This window comes from Dama dama, chromosome 16 (genome assembly GCF_033118175.1).
Source record: "Dama dama isolate Ldn47 chromosome 16, ASM3311817v1, whole genome shotgun sequence".
In the NCBI taxonomy this organism is placed as follows: domain Eukaryota; kingdom Metazoa; phylum Chordata; class Mammalia; order Artiodactyla; family Cervidae; genus Dama; species Dama dama.
The window spans coordinates 37,774,765-37,791,409 of NC_083696.1; the positions used below are offsets into that span (position 1 = coordinate 37,774,765).

Genomic DNA, 16,645 nt, shown 5'->3' on the forward strand with positions numbered 1-16,645 from the left:
CCTCTGTTCAACCAGAGTGGTTCCTTCACGCCGGGAACAAGGGCGAGTCAGGCCGTTTCTAGTGCAGCTCGGGACGAAACGTGCTCAGGTCTGGAGGCTGCTGCTCTCAATTTTTGGGCCTCTGGTTCCCTGGGGACACTCGTCCAGGAGGTATTTCTGGATTATCTGTTTGACTCATTACACTCAGCACTCTGCCCTGTGTGGTGAAGATACAGTAACAAGTCGCAGAGGTAGCAGAGGTTGGTTCCTCCAGGACAAGGAAACTCTTGTTATTGCAGATGTTACTGAAAGACTGTGTGAGGAGTCTGGCTGCTCACTGCTCAGAAGCCAATAAACAGGCCAGGTTGGTGGAAAGGAAAATTTGCTTAATTTCAGATGCCGGCAGCCGGGTGGGGTGGGTGGGGGAGTTGGCACACATCTGTCCAAAGGCTGAGTCCCCCCCTCCTCCTCCCACTGACAAGCACTAGGTCAAGAGCTTTTATAGACAGAAGGTGGGTAGGGTGGGGGGTGGGTAGGATTAAACCTAGAAACAGGAGTCAGCTCTGATAAGTAATCTTCAGATTGGTCCATGGTGGTCTGACGAGCATCATCTTGATTGATCAGGTACAGTTAATCTTTAGTTCTAGGGTCCATTTGTTCCTGTTTCTCTGTGGCCAGTTCTCAGAATTGCAGTAGCTCATGTCCTAGGTACAGTCTGGTCATGATGTAGTAAACTTCTCCACCTGGGATTTCAGTATCTATAAGACAGCTCACAGGATAGGACTCAGAATATTATCTATGGCCCTTGAGAAAGAACTGAAAGTCCTTGAGTATGCTCAATGACTACATTATTACTATTTAGTGTCCTCTGTTTTCCTTTGTTTCCACATTTCTCTGATTAAACTTATTCCTTGACTAAAGTTTTCCACAGACAGAAAGGCAGTGGCAAGGTCCGTGGAGTGGCAAGGGCCATTTCACGGAGACATGCGTTCTGCGTTGTGACCTGTCAGATGGTCCAGGTCAATTAGATCAGAGGGACTGAGGAAAACAAGTGGTTGTTTGCCTCATTTATTTCCTTACTTGTTTTTACCTTCTCTTGTTCCAAAAATGTATGGGGGGAATATTAATAATCATATGAGCAGTATGAAAGTATAGAATGGAAACTATAAGAAACAGATAAAAGAAAAACACATGGATAGGAAAATAAGATGAATCCAAGGGTTAGTGTGATGCCTTTGGGCCTGTTCAAGGGAGTCATTAACTTGGTTCAGAGGCTTACAACAGCGGTCCCCAACCTTTTTGGCATGAGGGACCAGTTTTGTGGAAGACAGTTTTTCCAGGGACTAGGGGGCAGGGAATGGTTTCGGGATGATCCAAGCAAATTATACTTATTGTGTGCTTTATTTCTGTCTTGCAGCAATCTCAGGACGTTCCACTTTGATTTTAGGGTTAGGGTTCACACTCCTATGAGAGTCTAGTGCCGCCGCTGATCTGATAGGAGGCAGAGCTCAGGCGGTAAGGCAAGCGAGGGGAAGCGGTTGCAAATACAGAGGAGCTTTGCTTGCTGTTGCTCATCTCCTGCTGTATAGCCCGGTTCCTAACAGGCCATGGACCAGGACTGGTCCTGGGGGTTGGGGACCCCTGGCTTACAAGATGGTAAGGCAAAGAGAGAAACACTATTTCTTATAAAATTCTATGTCCACACATTAGTAGTAATAGTAGTGGTCAAAGCTCAGGAGAAACTTGATTTTTCAGTAGCTGAGACCTTGGAGAGATTCTCCCATGCATCCAGGTGGAGAGCGGACCCCATGTGCAGAAGGTCCACATCTTAGTAGCCCCTACAAGGGATGCAAGGGCAGAAGAACCACTGTATAAATAACATCCTATGATAACGGTCACAACAGTACAAGTAATTTACAATTACATTCAGCCTTACAGCCTAACAAGCGTGCTCACATGTGAGTCCCATCAGATTTTCACAATAACCTTGTGAACAGGGCTTCCCAGGTGGTGCTAGTGGTAAAGAATCCACCTGCAAAGCAGGAGATGCAAGAGACATGGGTTTGATCCCTGGGTTGGGAAGATCCCTGGGACATGGCAACCCACTCCAGTATTCTTACCTAGAGAATCCCATGGACAGTGGAGCCTAGTGGGCTACAGTCCATAGAGTTGCAAAGAGTCAGACACAACTGAAGTGGCTGAGCATGCACACATGGATATAATAATTTATTATGTGTATATAATTAACATATTTATATAATTATATTAATTAATATAATTTATTTTACTAGTATCATCATCATTTTCTCTTCTAAGATATGAAAGGTTATTAACTGACTTACTCAAGGGCTCATGGCCAATAAACAGTAAAAAATGGGGCTAGAACATGTGTCATCAGATCCAAGATATCATGTTTTTAAATTATTCAATCATATTAAGATATTTCATGTATTTATAGCATACTATTGGGCTGAGCCATAGGGAATTATCTCTTTTTGATGTCTCAAAATGTGCAATTTCATTATGTTCATACACTTAAGAATAAAATGTGTATGTTAGGTTAAACTATGTGAAACTGTCATTTTTGTAGATCAAAAATAGTTAATATAGGGACTTTCCTGGTGTTACAGGGGTTAAGACTGCATGCTCCCAATGCAGGGATCATGGGTTCAGTCCCTGTTCAGGGAACTAAGGTCCCACATGCGCATGGCATGGCCAAGAAAAAAAAAAGGTTAATATAACAATGTAGGGTTAAGTGTGGTGATGAGGGAGGGAGAAGGAGGAAAGTAAGACAGGAAGGGGTGGGTGGGGTGTGGATGGACAGAGAGAGAAAGAGAGGGAGAGAGAGTGAATGGATGAATAAAATTGCCCATCAGATGTTGATGGTGTGATGTTTCTTACTAGATAATTCATTCAATAGGAAGGGACCCTTCCCATCCCAGCTGGTGACAACTTCGTCCACTTTCCTTTCTTGATCACTCAATCCCACTGCTACAAGAAAATAGTAACACTCCAAGTCTTCAAATCACCGATTAAAACAAGAGAGCATTCACAAATAGAAAGAGGAAGGCGCCCTGCCCAGAGGGAGGGAAACACATTAGATAAGGTCCTCTTTTATTTCCTACTGGGTCTGTGAGACCCCTTTCGCCTTCCTTTTTTGAGGGAAGGTCTGAAGTAACTGCAGATTTGGAATGGGATTCCAAACAGTGCATTCTATTACAATAAAATTCCATTCTGCGAAAAAACCGAATACCCCATGGAGTCCATTACAATAGCACATGACCTGTATTTCTACCCACCTACGTCTCAAATTCTCTGGGAAATACAAAAAAGAAACTAAAAGGCTCAGGGGATACCATTTCATCAGTTCAGTTGCTTGTGTCTGAAAACACCCTTCTGATTTTTCACTTTATTTTTTAAACTGGTCTGATGTGGCCAGGGCATGCCATGGAGCAATCACTTGCCAGAGACGTTAAAAAAGAAATAAAGTCAAGCCTCTTGGTCAAGTTGACTTGCTCTTGCGGCCAATGCAGCGTATCAAAACCCTGCATCTTCACTGCTTTTGCTCTCACACCACTTCAAAAATGGCCAAACAGATGTTTTTTCAATTTCACATACAAACTTCACTTCCTGGCGGTAGTGGTGTGTGCCAAGTTCCAGCTCAGTGCAAGTTTTTATGGCTGAATTCTAAACCCCTGACAATAGGGGGTTATAATGAAATGCTGACAGACCCCTTCACGCCAGCAAATGCAATGGCTCGATGCAAAGAAGGATGTGTGCCCAGTGAGTTCCAGCTGGAACCGTGTGAGCCAATCAATCCTAAGAAGCAGAAAAGTGGTTTTTCCTGAACTCCCCATGTTCACAAGAGATTTCTGGGCCAGAAGCACTGGCCTTTCCTTTGGTCTCTATCCACAGAGAGAGGTGTCCAGAGAAATTTTCAAATATGCGTGATCAACTTTCCTACAACGGTACACACTGGTGTCCCCAAAGATGTTCTACTCAACAAGCTTGCAACTCCCAAGGGAACCACTTCTTCCAAAGTTGAATACTTACCAAGCAGTGCCAAGTTTGAAACAGGATCTATACAGACAGAATCCAACCTGTCCACAGGGATTCCTCTTTTTTTAATTTATTTATTTTTAATTGGAGGATAATTGCTGTACAGTCCTGTGTTGGATTCTGCCATACCTCAACATGAATCAGCCATAAGTATGTACATGTCCCCTCCCTCCTGAACCTTGTTCCCAAGTCCCACCCCATCCCACCCCTAGGTCATCACAGAGCGCGCAGTTTGAGCTCCGCAGGGGCTCTTGCTTGCTTACATACACAGTCTTGGACTATGCCCCAGACCTCAGGGTTTTCATATTTTTGAAAATAAATAGCAAGACATTTTTTCTATTATAGAGTATTAAATGATTATGTAGAACATTTAGAACACAGGTGATGATAGTTTTTTATTTTATTATTATTTAAAAATGTGTATTCATCTATTTTTTGCTGCATTGGTGTGTGTTGCTGCTTGGGCTTTCTCTAGTTGTGATGAGCAGGGGCTTCTCATTGCGGTGACTTCTCTCGCTGTGGACCACGGGCTCTATAGAGTGTAGGCTTTAGTAATGGTGGCCCACGGGGCTTAGCTGCTCCAAGGCCTGTGGGATCATAGCTCCTGGATCGGGGATCCAACCTGTGTCCCAAGCATTGGCTAGTGCATTCGTAACCACTTGACCACCAGGGAAGTCCTGACAATAGCTCTTAAAAGAAAGCATTACTCCTGCCATTAAAACAAAACAAACAAACAAACAACAAAAACACCTTGTTAATACTTTGGTGTGTTTCCTATTGTCGTTTTCTTCAGAAAGGGGAAAAAATCATATGACAAGGAGCTGAACATGGCTTGGCAACTGAACAAAATGACAGTTGTAACCTCATTATAGACATTTTGGAAAGCATTTCTGTATAAAAAGAAAACAAAATGACATACTTTATTTCTTTGCAGAGGTAACCAGTGGTAACTTTTAAAGTAAGCCTTGCAGTCATGGATAGATTTATTTTGAAAATTGCAGCGTCTGCTCTGATGCACAGCTAATGGGCTTCTGCCATAAGATCAATGAAAAAGAGAGTAGAAGAAAAATGACAAAATTCTCCAAGTCACAGATATGAAGCTAGGCTCCATAAAATTCAGCAGTGATATAGACCTGTGTTCTAAGAATGGAAAACAGGTATTAGGAGTGACGATTACATTGCACAGTTAACTACAATCAACAAGGTTTTCCCAGGAATTTGAAAATTTATTGGTGCTTTGCTTTTTTTGTAGCAGAAAGGTTAACAGCTAACCTTGTTTACAGGCAGTTAAGCCTTAGCTTGAAGAGAAATGTTAATGTCAGGAAGGCTATTATGTCTATTGCTAAGGATTGTATTATTTTTTTCCAAAGAAATGAGAGATTTTTCCATTTGTTTCTTTTAACAACTTTTACTGTTTTCTGCTACATCAAAAGTAATACACATTCATTATAGAAAATTTTGAAAATGTGAATGAGTAAAAGGAAGAATTTCAAGAATTTTCACAATCCTGTCTGGTAGATAATGTCGTTAAAAATTTGGATGTGGGAATTCCCTGGCAGTCCAGTGGTTAGGACTCCGATCTCTCACTGTGGAGGGCCGAGGTTCAGTCCTTGATCATGGAGCTAAGATCCAACAAGCCACATAGTACAGCCAAAAAAAAAAAAACAAAAACAAACAGGGATGCCCATCACATCCTATTACACTTTTGCTTTGTATGTTTTTTCAAAAAGTGAAAGTGGGTTCATTGTCTATATTATTATGTATTCTGCTTTACTCATCTGAGGATGCATATCTTTCCATGCCATTAAATATTCTTCTCTATTCTTAGTTTTAACATTTGCATAATGTTCCATTTTATGGATTTAATATAGTTTATCCTATTGCTAGTCATTTCACTTATTTCCCAGTTTTTCATGATTATAAAAATGTCCTTGGAATTTTTTTTTTTTGCACATTTATGATTACCTCCTTGGAATTAATTTCTGGAAATTAAATTACTGGGTTAAAAGACATGGACGTTTTCAAATACTTTGATACATATTACCAAAGTTCCTCCAGAGAGGTTAGCACTCCCCTTAGAAAAGGAGAGTATCTGTTTCCCTGCCCTCTTAATTTTTTCTTAATCTTTATCAATCTGGCAAGTGGAAAATAACATCTCATTACTGTTTTAATTTGCATCTGATTACTGATTGGCCTGACCATTTTTAGGTCTATAAAGGCCTTTTGGTTATTTTCATTTTTCCTTCTGTGACATTTCTTTTCATGTCCTTTGCCTATTTTCCTATTGGGACATTTTCTGATTAGTTTATAAAAACCTATTAGCTACTGAGGATCTGAATATATCTAAATAAATTATGAAAAATATTTTTCCTAATTTGTCATTTGCCTTTTCTGTGTGTGTTATAGAAATTTTTGGTTATATGACAAATCTATCTTATGATGTTCTGTTTAGGCTTTGGGGTGGTGAAAAGGATGAGTTAAATTATATAACTTCCTCATTTTTCTACTATCTCCTTTATAATTTTGTTTTTAAAAATAACCCTTTAATCTATTTAGATTTATTTTTGTGTTTAATATGAGGAAGCACTCTAAATTTTGTCTCCAAATGGCTAGTGTATTGTTACTATGTGTTTATTTCCCCATTAATTTGAAATGTCCCCTTTATTAAGTTTTAATTCTCCTATATATCCAGGTCTATTTCTGGACTCTATTTTCTCCAAGGATTTGTCTGCCTATTTCTATGCTGGTCTAACACTGATTTCACTGGTGTAGATCTATAATAAGTTTTAATGTCTGTTAAGATATTAAGACTTCTTTAAAAAAATTTTAATGAAACTTCTGGCTCTTACAGCATTTTTTAAAATAAACATAGAAATTATATTTGCTAACATATGCATATTAAAATTCCTTTTAGGATTTTTATTATAAAAGTATTACATTTTAAATTTGTATATAAGCTGACATTTTGCGAACATTTTGTTTAAAATATTTTAAATGGGCACTTTACAGCCCTGTGTTTATTCAACACTGCAGCAATTTTGTGTCACTTGGTGAAGTCTGAGATGACTCCTTTCCCACTGAGAGGTGGCCACGCTATTTAAGCATGCTTTAGGATCTGTTACTAGAAATGACTCATATGCCGAACATAAGTGGAATTAAGTATATGTGTGCATGTGTGTGTGTGTGCGCCTAATTCACTTTATAAAAACCCTCCCCTCTCATGCTCTATGAGGGGAGATTCTGCTGTTGCAGACCCAGAAGCCAAGGCACCACTTTGGGACCCACATGGTTCATATGGTATGTCAGAGACTGGATGGTGGTCAGAATCAGGGGTTTCCACATACCAGCTTTCCTTTGGCCTCTAATTCTGTGCCTTACAGAAAGAGGAGAGGCCCCAGCCACTCACCCTGTGCGCGCACACACATTTCACTGATGCTAAAACCAAGGCTAGAGAGGAGACTGACTTGGACCCAGGAATAAAATCCATTCTCCAGGCTTAAGCCTGTATCCTCTCCCATGTGCATGCATGCTAAGTTGCTTCAGTCATAGCTGACTCTTTGCCACCCCGTGGACTGCGACCTCACTAGCCTCCTCTGTCCATGGGATTCTGTAGCCAAGAATACTGGAGTGAGTTGCCATGCCCTCCTCCAGGGGGTCTTCCTGACCCAGGGATCGAACCCCTGTCTCTTACGTCTAATGCATCGGCAGGCAGATTCTTTACCACTGCTGCTACAAATACCACCAATTTTTTTCTTTTGAAGACTGGGATGTATTCCAGTGCTTCCTTTTGCATTGCCCTTTAAATCAGGACCACTTCAGGATGAGCAGTTTTTAGATAAAGATTTTTTTTTTTAAGTCTTTGGTTTGTAGATCGGCTGTAAAAGACATTGCATGGGAGGCATGCTGCATTATTGCTTTATATACGCAATTGTGTGAACACAGCCGAATGTCTATGTTTATAGGGAGAGGGGAAAAATGAGGATGGAGTCTTGCAAAGGCCATCTGAACACCGGACCTCCAAAATACACGTTATACTTGAAACATTAACTCACATTCATGTCCTCAGTTTCAGATTTACTTGTGGACTGTCTGGACTACTGATGATAAGAAGTAGAAGTAAGCACTCTTAGCATTTATTGTGGCCTTTGCCATTAGGTTCCAGTAATTCTTAAGTCATATGACTTGGGACAGTTCAGAATTCTGGACATTATGCTAGAATGAGCCCCTGAAACTTGACCATATACTGTAAAATGCTATCTCTAACAATTTTACGTGTGTGAACTCAAGTTTACCTCTTTTTCGAGCAAATTGAACCTGGAAGAAAATTATCTTCTTGTATGATGTAAGTTGGTGGAGTATCTGACATTAAGAGGTGGGGCACTTTGTTCTGTAAGTTGCCTTTATTTTTCTTGGAAATCACAACAGTTAAATTTTGGCTTCCTTGAAGTCATTTTAATGTTAATACTGGTGTGTTTTTTTTCTACACATTACATCAGAGGAGGCTGACTTGCAGCTTTATTTCCCAGGAGCTCTGAAAGTAGAGGGAGAAGGGAGGTAATCTCTTCACTGTTAATAAACTTTTACATTTAATGAGGAAGTGGCCCATAGAGATGGCATGCTCCGAGAAGATGCCTACCCTACAGAGCAAATCTCTGGCGCCCTGAGAACTGCCAGGGAGGCACATGGCTCCCAGACAGGATTACATTTTAGGATTTAAAAAAAAAAAAGAAGAAGTTTCTGTTTTTTAGTAGACTTGATCATTTTTCAGAGGTTGGTCTTAGCCTTCTCGTGTTGAGCTTCTATCGGGTTAGCCAAAAAGTTTGTTTGGGTTTTTCTACAACACCTTTCAGAGAAATCTGAACAAACATTTTGGCCAACCCAGTACTTGTGGGTTAAGACCTATCACAATATGACCTCCTACCGATGCCTTCCTGACTCTTCCAGGCAGAAAAGCACCCTGCCCGGATGTATCTCCTTAGCATCATGTTCGCTCCTCCAATAGGATGATGACCCTACTCATTGTTTCATTTGTCCCTTCCTCCCAAGGGACAGGGCAGGGTCATTGTCACATTCAACTTCTTCTCAAATCCCTGGAATCTGGAACAATGCCTGGAACAAACGCGTAGTTTTGCAGTCAGTATGTACTGGTTGTATGTACTGAAGAAAGAACGTAACTCCAGATCTTTCTCTTTCTAAAGAAGGACTGTCCTTTGCTTTCCAGTCATGTCATCAAGTCCCACTGTTGGATCTTCCAGCACATCCTCCATCCTCCCGTTTTCTTCTTCAGTTTTTCCTGCTGTCAAACAGAAGAGTGCCTTTGCCCCTGTCATCAGGCCCCAAGGCTCCCCTTCGCCTGCCTGCTCCAGTGGCAATGGAAATGGATTCAGAGGTAAGCAAGCTGTAGCACCTTGGGAGTCAGCACGGTCCACGGGCCACAGAGTCCATGAAGTGAGAGCAATCAGCCCTGCATCCTTCTGTATCTCTGGCCATTTCCCTACAAGGAGATGCTCTGGTGTTCTCAGTGTGGGACCAGCATGGCTTGTAGAACTGGGCTAGTTCTCTATCCTAGGGCAAGATGGGGGAATAATAGAGGAGTCAGACAACTCTGCAGGGACACAGAATTAACTATGGTAGGGTGGTGGCTCAGACGATAAAGAATCCACCTGCAATGTGGGAGACCTGGGTTCAATCCCTGGGTTGGGAAGATCCCCTGGAGGAGGGCATGGCAACCCACTCCAGTATTCTTGCCTGGAGAATCCCCAGGGACAGAGAAGCTTCGTGGGCTACAGTCCACAGGGTTGCAAAGAGTCAGACACGACTGAGAAACTAAGAACAGAGTGTCCGGACTCTCCAGATGTTGCTTTTTTTTTTTAATAAAGTTCTACTGGGTTTTCATTGCTGTGGAAACTTTTCTCTAATTGCAGCAAGTGAGGGCTGCTCTCTAGTTGTGGTGCGAGGGCTTTCCTTGTTGCTGAGCACAACCTCTAGAGCGTCGGGCCTCAGCGGTTGCAGCTCCCAGCTTCTGGAGCACAGGCCCAGTAGTTGGGGTGCATGGGCGTAGTTCCTCCACAGTACATGGGATCTTCCTGGATCAGGGATCAAACCTGTGTCTGCTGCACTGGCAGGCGAATTCTTCACCACTGAGCTGCCAGGGAAGCCCTCCAGACCTTGCTTTTCATAAGACCATGTCACTATTTCCCTTAAGGTACCTGCCCACTACAGCAGGTGCCACGTGAATCGGCTTGCCACCCACACTGTGTTCCCAGTCACGTGGCACCAATCGACAAGATCCATCAGAAGCAACCAGCGAGTTCTGAGAATTCTGGTTTCATGCTGGTGAAATTGATAGCAGGTGCCCGATCAGGGGTGGGGTAGAGAAGAAAGGAAAAAAGATATACTGTGTCTAAGAACAAGTATTAATATCACCCATCAGACCTGTTCTTCAGTGATGTCCTAAAATACAATATGACATGATGTAGCACGCATGTGATGAGCACATGAGAATCTAATCACCTCCTTGTGAATGGGAGCAGCTGATGGCGCGAGAGCAAATTGGAAACTGCTGAGCACTGGAGGAGCCTGACGTCCCACATTATTTTTAGGCTGCTCCTTGCATCTTGACACGCAAACATTCACGACAGGCGGTGTTGGATAAAACCAAAGAGGGCAGAGGTTCGGGTAACCCCTTGTGGATCAAAGCCTCTGAGGTCAGCACAGCCTCGATGGACTGTGTTGACCTTGGAACGGCATCTGCCTGGTGGCTTTCTGATTGCACGGGGGACCCCAAGCCTTGTGAGGGGGTTGCTTGTGAGGGTGTCTTCGCTAGGTGGGGCCGAGCATGGCTCCAGGAGGTATGGCATGTTCCTGCCACATTTCTACCATGAGAGTGATGGTGCCGCTTCGAAGTCAAGTGACTTGACAGACACACTGTGAAATAAGATTTGAAAACCCAGCCCTCAGAAGAGCCCCTGAAAATTCTTTTGCTTCTAATGAGACAAAGCAGCTGGGTCTACATGCCACCCAGCATGGGAATAGTTGGAAACATCTGTATATTTGAAGAGAAAAAAAAAAAATATATATATATATATATATATATTTATTTTTGCTTTTCATCCAGATGTCAGATTCAGTGAGAAGCAGGCTGAGCCTGAGGCTGAACATCTCCACTGCCCTGTCTCTCATCAAAGGCCAGTGCTTTCTAGCCTAGCATGAGGGGACATGCCCAGAACCTTCCCCATGATGGCCTTACCTCCAGACTGGAATAGGAGGACAGTTGCTGGATTTTTAAAAATTTATTTATTTCTAATTGGAGGATAATTGCTTAACAATATTATGTTGGTTTCTGCCATACATGAACATGAGTCAGCCATACCTGGTATGTCCCCTCCCAGCCACCCCTCTAAGTTGTCACAGAGCTCCAGTTTGAGTTCCCAGAGTCACAGAGCAAATTCCCACCAGCTATCTATCTTATATACGGTAGTATATATATTTCCATATTTTGTATTGGAGTATGGGGGTGACTCAGTGGTAAAGAATCTGCCTGTCAATGCAAGAGATGTGGGTCCAATCCCTGGGTCAAGAAGATCCCCTGAAGTGGGGCATGGCAACCCACTCCAGTATTCTTGCCTGGGAAATCACATGGACAGAGAAGCCTGGCGGACTACAGTCCATGGGGTCGCAAAGAGTCAGACGGGACTTAGAAACTAAAGAACAACATAGCTGATTAACGATTAGTTTTAGGTGAACAGCTAAGGAGCCCAGCATACATATACATGTATCCATTCTCCCCCAAACTCCCCTCCCAGCCAGGCTGCCAGTGACATTGAGCAGAGTTCCCTGAGCTCTATAGCAGGTCCCTGTTGGTTATCCATTGTAAGTATAACAATTGCTGAATTTTTGCCACATCTTCCCCTTCCCCACCACCTCTTCAGCAGTGATGTCTCCCCTTTCCAAGTCTTATGATTTTAGTCACGTCGCTTAAGTCTGGTGGGGGCCACACAGGTCTCATCAGGGAAATGCAGAGTGAGAGGCCCAAGAAGGGCTAAGGGTGAGTGCCAGTGTCAGAGGAGGAAAGGGAGGGTACGGCTTTTCCCTCCCTCCAGGCAACTCTTGCCAATATTTTCAGCTTCACTTGGAGGCAGAAAAGCATAACTTGACTGCCACCTGCCAGCCCTCTCTCACGCAGGGACTGAGTTGGGGGGCAGAGATAGTTGACTCAGATTTTTTGGGTCTGTGGTATCCAGGGTGACCCACCTCGGGGTCCTACCTGGCTCTTGGCCCTCAGAGAGGCCAAGACAAATTTTTCACTGGCTGCCATGGCCTGGAATCCCCACTGTGCTGCATGCCCAAGGCCCTCTGTGATCCACTGGTCAGAATGGAGTTGTATGACCCTATGGACCATAGCCCGCCAGGCATCTCTGTCCATGGGGTTCTCCAGGCAAGGAAACTGGAGTGGGTTGCCCTTCCCTCCTCCAGGTTGGAGTCTTACAACTCCCTTCAAATTCCCCTGGTGATTTGAACCTTAAGAAGGAGGAGGAGGGTGGGGAAGGGCTGGAGAAGGAAAAGGTGGAAGAGAAGGAGAAGAGAACAAAAAGGACACTTAAATTAGGAATTGGGGACTAAAAAACTTAGAAAGAACTATGAAAATATAAAGTTGTGTATGGAGAAATAAGAGAGAATTCTTCGGAGAACCTCAAAGACTACCCACGGTGGGAAGAATGCTGGAACAATGGAGCGTGACATTAACCAGAGTTCCCTGTGCTAGCTACACAGTATGTCCTTGTATATGAACTTGACTTCATCAGATGTTGCCAGAATTGGAGCTCAGCCTCCCACATGCTGGGGCATCCATACTAGGCACTGGCAACCAAGAACCTTGGGTTCCTAGACTGTTAAACAGAGAACTGATTGCTCTCTCTCAAAGTTGTTGAGAAGTTACGTGTGTGAAGAACTAGGAAAAGCGAAGGACGTGCCTGGCAGAGAGAGGCTGGGGCTGACAAAGGATGCCTTCCAGAAGCCTTCAGCCCTGTTCTTCCTCATTTGGACCAGGTGACCAGCAGTTCAAGGTCCAGCAATACCAAGTGTCCGGTTGGTGCAGAGACAGAGAGAGCCAGGCTGACCTTGAATGTGCTGCCTGCAGCCGCTGAATGAAGGGGCCTGGGGTGGCGGCGTCTGAACGGCAGGATGCTCCATCTCTTTAGGGACAGACCATGGGAGAGTGAAAAGGTGGTCTGAGGTGGAGCCTGAAAATCACAGGCTGAGAGGGAGGTTCTTCTCTTCTCCTGCTGTAAGGTGAGGTGGTCTCAGTTGCCCGCAGGAAGATTGTACAGCCAACACTCTCCAAGATTCATGGACCATGTCTGGACCCCATGTGTAAGATGCTGGACCAAGCACTTGACACAATTATCTTGTTCCAGCATCCTGTGAGCCAAAGGCAAAGGTCATACAATTATCACCATGTCTAGTTAAGGAGCTCACCCAGGACCACACAGCCAGTGACTGAAGAACTCAGACATTTTGACCCCAGAGCCTGAGTTCTGGCAGCCCTTAGTCTCTCCGGGGACAGAAATATTATCGTAGCTCCTCTCTTCAGCATTCATCTGTACCTGAACCGAAGAGTAACTGTTACATTCCCATAAAATGTCAAAGGTAAAAAGAGATTGGATAACGTGGTTACGCACTCTCCCAATTAACTTTTGCTTTCTGTCTGTTGGCGACAGTTTCTTTTTTAAAAAAACTTTTTATTTTGCATTGGGGTGTAGCCGATTAACAATGTTGTGATAGTTTCAAGCAAACATCAAAGGGCCTCAGCCATAATATACAGGTGTCCGTTTCCCCCCAAACTCCCCTGCCATCCAGGCTGCCACATGACATTGAGCAGAGTTCCCTGTGCTGTATGGGAGGCCCTTATTGGTTATCCATTTTAAATACAGCAGAGTGATGGGCATGTACACACTGGGAATGGTTTCTACAAGCAAGAAGTCAGGGTCACCATGGAGCGGAGTCTCGCCCACCCAAGTGCCCAACATGACACCAGGAAGAAGCAAACTCCGTGAAATACGTTGCTCTCCAGACATGCAGTGGATCTTGTTCTCAGAGAGGCTCTTCCCTTTTAGCTCTTTAGATAACTCTCTTGAGGATGCAGGAAAAGGAAGGGGCTGATGAGGCTGAAGTGTAATAGACAAGTTAAAGTTGAAAATGTGAGCCCCGACCTGCTGCCGGGGAGCTCAATGTGCCCTATTCATTTCCCCCACCTTCCACCTCATTTATCAGGCATTCACAGTTGATGAGTATAGATTGTCAAGATAATATTATGCACTCTGTGCCAGATTCATTTTCCAGCTCCCTCCAGGAGAAAAAAAAAAAAATAGAATAATTAAAAAAAACAAAACCCTCCTACACTCTGGGATAATTACCAGAGTTCCTATATCTCCAAATCATCGGGGAGTGTCCAGAATTGAACTGCCTTTATTGAAAAGTTACATCGATTCAATATATAGTAATACAGGCAAAAATAATTAAGGCTTTGCTAGCTGTGTAAGACCTTAATCCGGATCTCACAAACATTCAATAAAGGCTGTATGAGCAGGGAAATAGACGGCTGACAATCTTGCCTAAGAAGACGAGCTGGCATAGAGAGAAGGGGTTAGAGAGAGAGGGAGGAAGAGTGAGGAGGGGAGGGGCAGGAAAGAAGGAGGAAGGAAGGAAGTGGGTGGAGAGAGATATTGCAAGAAGCAGGAAGAATTTTGGCCATTTGCTTATAAGCCTAGTGAACAACATTCAGCCAAACACTTCAGTGATTTTTGATAAGCCCTCTAGATGAGGCTTTGACAATAAAACTCAAAGGATCAAATTCTAGATATGGTGTGACGTTTGGACACAAGGAAACTACTCTGCCAGGTTCCAAGAATGTGCAAGTTCTGTGGGTTCATCCCCTGAAAGCCAAGGCCAGAGGGGTGCATTTTCGTGTGTGATTTTTCTACATTGTGCGGACGTTGCTTTATTTCTCATATCAAGGGGACACCTTGAACCTGATACCACCCAGATAGGCATTTTCCCCTTGACCAGATGGATACGGCACTAGGGGCTAGGATGGATGGATGGATGGACTAGAGCACTGGACACTGCACTTGGATTGGGGGTGAAGAGTAGAGATTGGGGTGACTCCTAAATTAGGGCTAAATGAAGCCTTCTGTTCCAGTGAATCAGCATTCCTTAGTGAATGGGCATCACAGATAGTGAAAGTCAAAGTCGCTCAGTTGTGTCTGACTCTTTGCGACCCCATGGACTATACAGTCCATGGAATTCTCCAGGCCAGAATACTGGAGTGGGTAGCCTTTCCCTTCTCCAGCAGATCTTCCTGACCCAGGAGTAGAACCGGGGTCTCCTGCATTGCAGGCAGATTCTGTACCAACTGAGCTATGAGGGAAGCCCAGGTAGTGGTGCACCCCAAAGGAAGATGAACCAGTTAGAAACCTCATCAAATTTCAGCTAGAATGGATAGAAACCCAGGATGGGTAGAGAGTTTGATTTGTTATAAATGATGCCTTGTAAGTAACTCAATAGGCTTGGCACCTGGAATTTATTTTCCTCTTCCAGCTAGGTGATTTGAAACTGTATGATCTAAAAGTTATTTTAGTCTAATAATGAAAACTATCTTACACATATATCCATATTACAATTTAGTACATGTTTACATGTCAATTATACAACCCATTAATATAAAACAACATGATTCTTGGCCTCTGAAGCAAAATTTCAGCAAGCTTTGTGTTACATTCAGGGATTCAGTAAGGCAGCGAGCTTTGTGTTACGTTCGGTGATTAAGGCTGCAGTGCCTGTCATTGCCTGTCTGCTAGACCAGTGTGGTGCTCAGGCACTTCAGTCGTGTCCCTGACTCTTTGTGACCTCTTGGACCACAGCGCTCCAGGCAAGAATACTGGAGTGGGTTACCATTTCCTCCTCCAGAGGCTCTTCTTGACCCAGGGATCAAACTGAGTCTCTTGCATCTCCTGCATTGGCAGGCAGGTTCTTTACACTGCACCACCTGGGACCTGAGGACAGTGGGTTCCCATATCAGCTGAAGGTACCATCACCCTGGATTGTTCCAGACTGTCCATCCCATCCCCTAGCCCTCTCTCTGGGCTCTAGACATTAATGTAAGGAGTCTCTAAGTCTCATGCTTGTGTTCACTCTTTCCTTGCAGCCATGACTGGACTTGTCGTGCCCCCAATGTAAAGAAGAGGAAGAACTGCTTTCTTATAGCACAAAACTACTTACTCTGATGGACCAATAACAAAGTACTAGGAGCTCTCTGGGGAGAGTTGTGCCCCCAAGTGAACGTGATGGACTGATCTGGCTTTGCAAGGAGCCACCTCTTAACCTGGTCTCCTGTTTCTCATGTAGCTCTGATGGTAGCTACACAAACTGACCCTCTTGGGAACAAGGACAAAAGATGTCATTGACATAGTCAGTGCTAAGAGCAGAAATGCAATTCTTTGTTACGAACATTATGAGAACCACCTTCCTATGTTTGTAAAATATTTAAGAAAAAAAAATTGGCAAACGATTCATGCTTAATATTTTGGATACTATTTGTTTTTCTTTG

At 43.6% G+C, this 16,645-nt stretch overlaps 1 protein-coding gene across 7 annotated transcripts in view; it reads left to right on the plus strand.

Moving 5' to 3' along the window:
* Positions 1-16,275, plus strand: part of EBF2 (EBF transcription factor 2) — a 217,178-nt gene extending 200,903 nt beyond the window's left edge. For 6 of the 7 annotated variants that reach the window (XM_061164041.1, XM_061164040.1, XM_061164045.1 and 3 more), the window contains 2 exons: positions 9,260-9,427; positions 16,244-16,275. In XM_061164041.1, the coding sequence (XP_061020024.1) occupies positions 9,260-9,427; positions 16,244-16,275 (200 nt within the window). The remainder of the gene's footprint in view (positions 1-9,259; positions 9,428-16,243) is intronic. The other variant, XM_061164044.1, reaches the window with a different exon arrangement.
* Positions 16,276-16,645: the final 370 nt, after the last annotated feature.